The following is a 2,664-nucleotide window of genomic DNA, read 5'->3' as shown; positions in this document are numbered from 1 at the left end:
CGGCTGGCGAAGATGCGGCGGCTGTGGCAGAGGCAGCAGCTTCGGCGGCCAGAGCCAAACGGAGGCGAGAGCGACCACATGACTCTGACGACCGGCAGGTATCCTCTTCTAGTCTTCTTGTATCCGCTTCCTTTGATATGTTAGATGGAAACTTGGAATGTTGAATAGCAGATAGCAGTAACATGACACTCGGTTTTGATATGGTGCCATTTGATGTTGTAGGGCATTCCTCCGGCATTTAATTTAGCTGATGTGGATCCTGATCCTGGCACACGTAAGCAAATTGAAGAGTATGCAACTCCAGAAATTAGAGATGAAATGAGAAGGGCATATTTGTCGAAAGGTGTTGGACGTTTGTATGGTCATGATTTTCCTCGGACTCTTTTTGGGAAAGATTGGCGGAACTTCAAAGAAGCATGGTATAAAGATTATGATTGGCTAGAGTATAGTAAAGAGACAAAATCTGCCTATTGTTTCCATTGTTTTCTTTTCAAGCCTCCAAGCATTGGTGACAAGTTTGGCCATGATGTCTTCACTAAGAAAGGGTTCAAAAATTGGAAGAAGGCAGTGGAAATATTCAATGCTCATGTAGGTGGACCAAACAGCGCTCACAACAATGCTAGAAGACGGTGTGAAGATTTCAAAAACCAAAAGCAAAGTGTGTCATATGCAATGACTTCTCATACTGAGAAATCACATATTGAATATGAAGAGCGTTTGAGGGCTGTTGTAGGTGTGGTAAGGTTTCTTGTCTCTCAAGGCCTAGCTTTTCGTGGGCACGATGAGACTACCACTTCCATGAACAAGGGTAATTTCCTTGAGATGTTGGATTGGTATGCAGAAAGGTGCAAAGATGTAGCCGATGTGGTCCATAAAAATGCTCCTGGCAATCATCAATTGACTTGTCATAAAATCCAAAAACAAATAGTACAAGCATGTGCCGAAGTGACTACAAAAGTGATAATGACTGAGCTTGGTGATAGTAATTTCTCTCTACTTGTTGATGAGTCTCGTGATGTATCGGTTAGAGAGCAAATGGCTGTGATTGTGAGGTTAGTTATTTGTCATGATTGTTCTAATTCTGAATGTAACTACTCTACCCTCACATGCTTGTTCTAATTTTATAGTTTGTTTTGCTTGCAGGTTCACGAACCAAAAGGGGGAGTCTTTGGAAAGATTGCTTGGTGTTAAACATGTTCTTGATACTACATCCGCTTCTTTGAAAAGATCTTTGGATGCAATGTTTGTTAAACATAATTTATCCATGTCTAGATTGAGAGGACAAGGATATGATGGGGCCTCAAATATGCATGGAGAACTTAATGGTTTGAAGAAATTGGTGCTAGATGTCAATCCGTATGCTTTTTATGTGCATTGTTTTGCCCACCAACTTCAATTGGTAGTTGTTGTTGTTGTCAAGGGAGTCCTAGCTGTTAGTGATTTCTTTGGACATACAAATAAGATTGTCAACATGGTTAGTGCTTCTTAGTTCTTATAGCTTATGGTTATTTGCAAATCCAAATAGTATATATCTAGCCATTATAAAATTCTAATGCACTTACTCTTTTCTTGTAGGTAAGTGCCTTGTGTAAAAGAAAAGATGCATTGTTGCAGAAGCATCATGACAACCTGGTTTTACAGTTAGAGCATGGGGAGATTTTGTCAGGAAAAGGCGAGCATCAAGAGACAAGTTTAGCAAGACCCGGTGATACACGATGGGGGTCACACCACAAGACTCTAATCCGGATATATCAAATGTGGGATTCCGTGGTTGAAGTGCTACATGGTATTTCTCTTGATGGAGCAGATGCTGATGATAGAGGTTTGGCTTCTGGCTTTATGATAAACATGGAAACATTTGAATTTGTTCTTATCTTGCATTTGATGCTTCGAGTGCTTGGTTTAACCAATGATTTGTCACAAGCATTGCAACAAAAAGATCAGAATATAGTCTGTGCTATGAATATGATTGTGTCAGTGAAAAGCCTATTACAAAAGTTGAGAGATGATGGATGGGAGCCTCTCTTGATATCTACTACTAACTTTTGTGCTGCAAGAAATATAATAGTGCCCAATATGAATGATAACATTTCAGCAAGGGTTTACCCAAGAAGATCACGCAAAATGGTTACTTGTCTCCATCATTACAAGGTAACTATATTCAATGAGGTGTTGGATAGAAACATAGTTGAGATGAATAATCGATTTAGTGAAACTTCTACACGCTTGTTGAAGTGCATTGCTTGCCTTGATCCTAGAGACTCATTTAGTAACTTTGATCATGATAAGCTAGTTGAGCTTGCAAATATTTACTCAATTGATTTCTCTTCACAAGAGCGCTATCTGTTGACTGATCAACTCAACATATATATTGATGTGATGAAAAGAAGTACTGAATTCTTGGCTTGCGATAGTTTGAGTTCTCTTCCTCTCAAGTTGGTTCAGAGTAGACAACATCTGGTATTTCCATTGGTTTATCGGCTCATCAGACTTGCATTGACATTACCGGTGGCGACTGCATCAGTTGAGAGGGTTTTCTCAGCCATGAATATTATAAAGACTGGTCTTCGAAACAAGATGGGTGATGATTGGCTTAATGATTTGATGGTTTGCTTTGTTGAGCGCGAGATATTTGCTAAAATTAGTGATAAAGAGATTATGGTT

At 39.5% G+C, this 2,664-nt stretch overlaps 1 protein-coding gene across 1 annotated transcript; it reads left to right on the top strand.

The window, feature by feature from the left end:
• The first annotated feature begins 7 nt into the window (after window positions 1-7).
• LOC125528574 (zinc finger MYM-type protein 1-like) lies at window positions 8-2,000 on the top strand. The gene is made up of 3 exons (XM_048693025.1): window positions 8-98; window positions 223-1,052; window positions 1,576-2,000. The coding sequence occupies exons 2-3, from the start codon at window positions 319-321 to the stop codon at window positions 1,577-1,579; spliced, it is 738 nt and encodes a 245-aa protein (XP_048548982.1). The 5' UTR covers window positions 8-98; window positions 223-318; the 3' UTR covers window positions 1,580-2,000.
• The last annotated feature ends 664 nt before the right edge of the window (window positions 2,001-2,664 follow it).

The sequence above is a fragment of the Triticum urartu genome, unplaced genomic scaffold (genome assembly GCF_003073215.2).
Source record: "Triticum urartu cultivar G1812 unplaced genomic scaffold, Tu2.1 TuUngrouped_contig_4961, whole genome shotgun sequence".
Lineage (NCBI taxonomy): Eukaryota > Viridiplantae > Streptophyta > Magnoliopsida > Poales > Poaceae > Triticum > Triticum urartu.
This window is presented reverse-complemented; position numbering and strand designations above follow the sequence as displayed.

Coding starts and splice junctions, on each gene's coding strand:
- LOC125528574 (XM_048693025.1), top strand. CDS start 319: ATGAGAAGGGCATATTTGTCGAAAGGTGTTGGACGTTTGTATGGTCAT.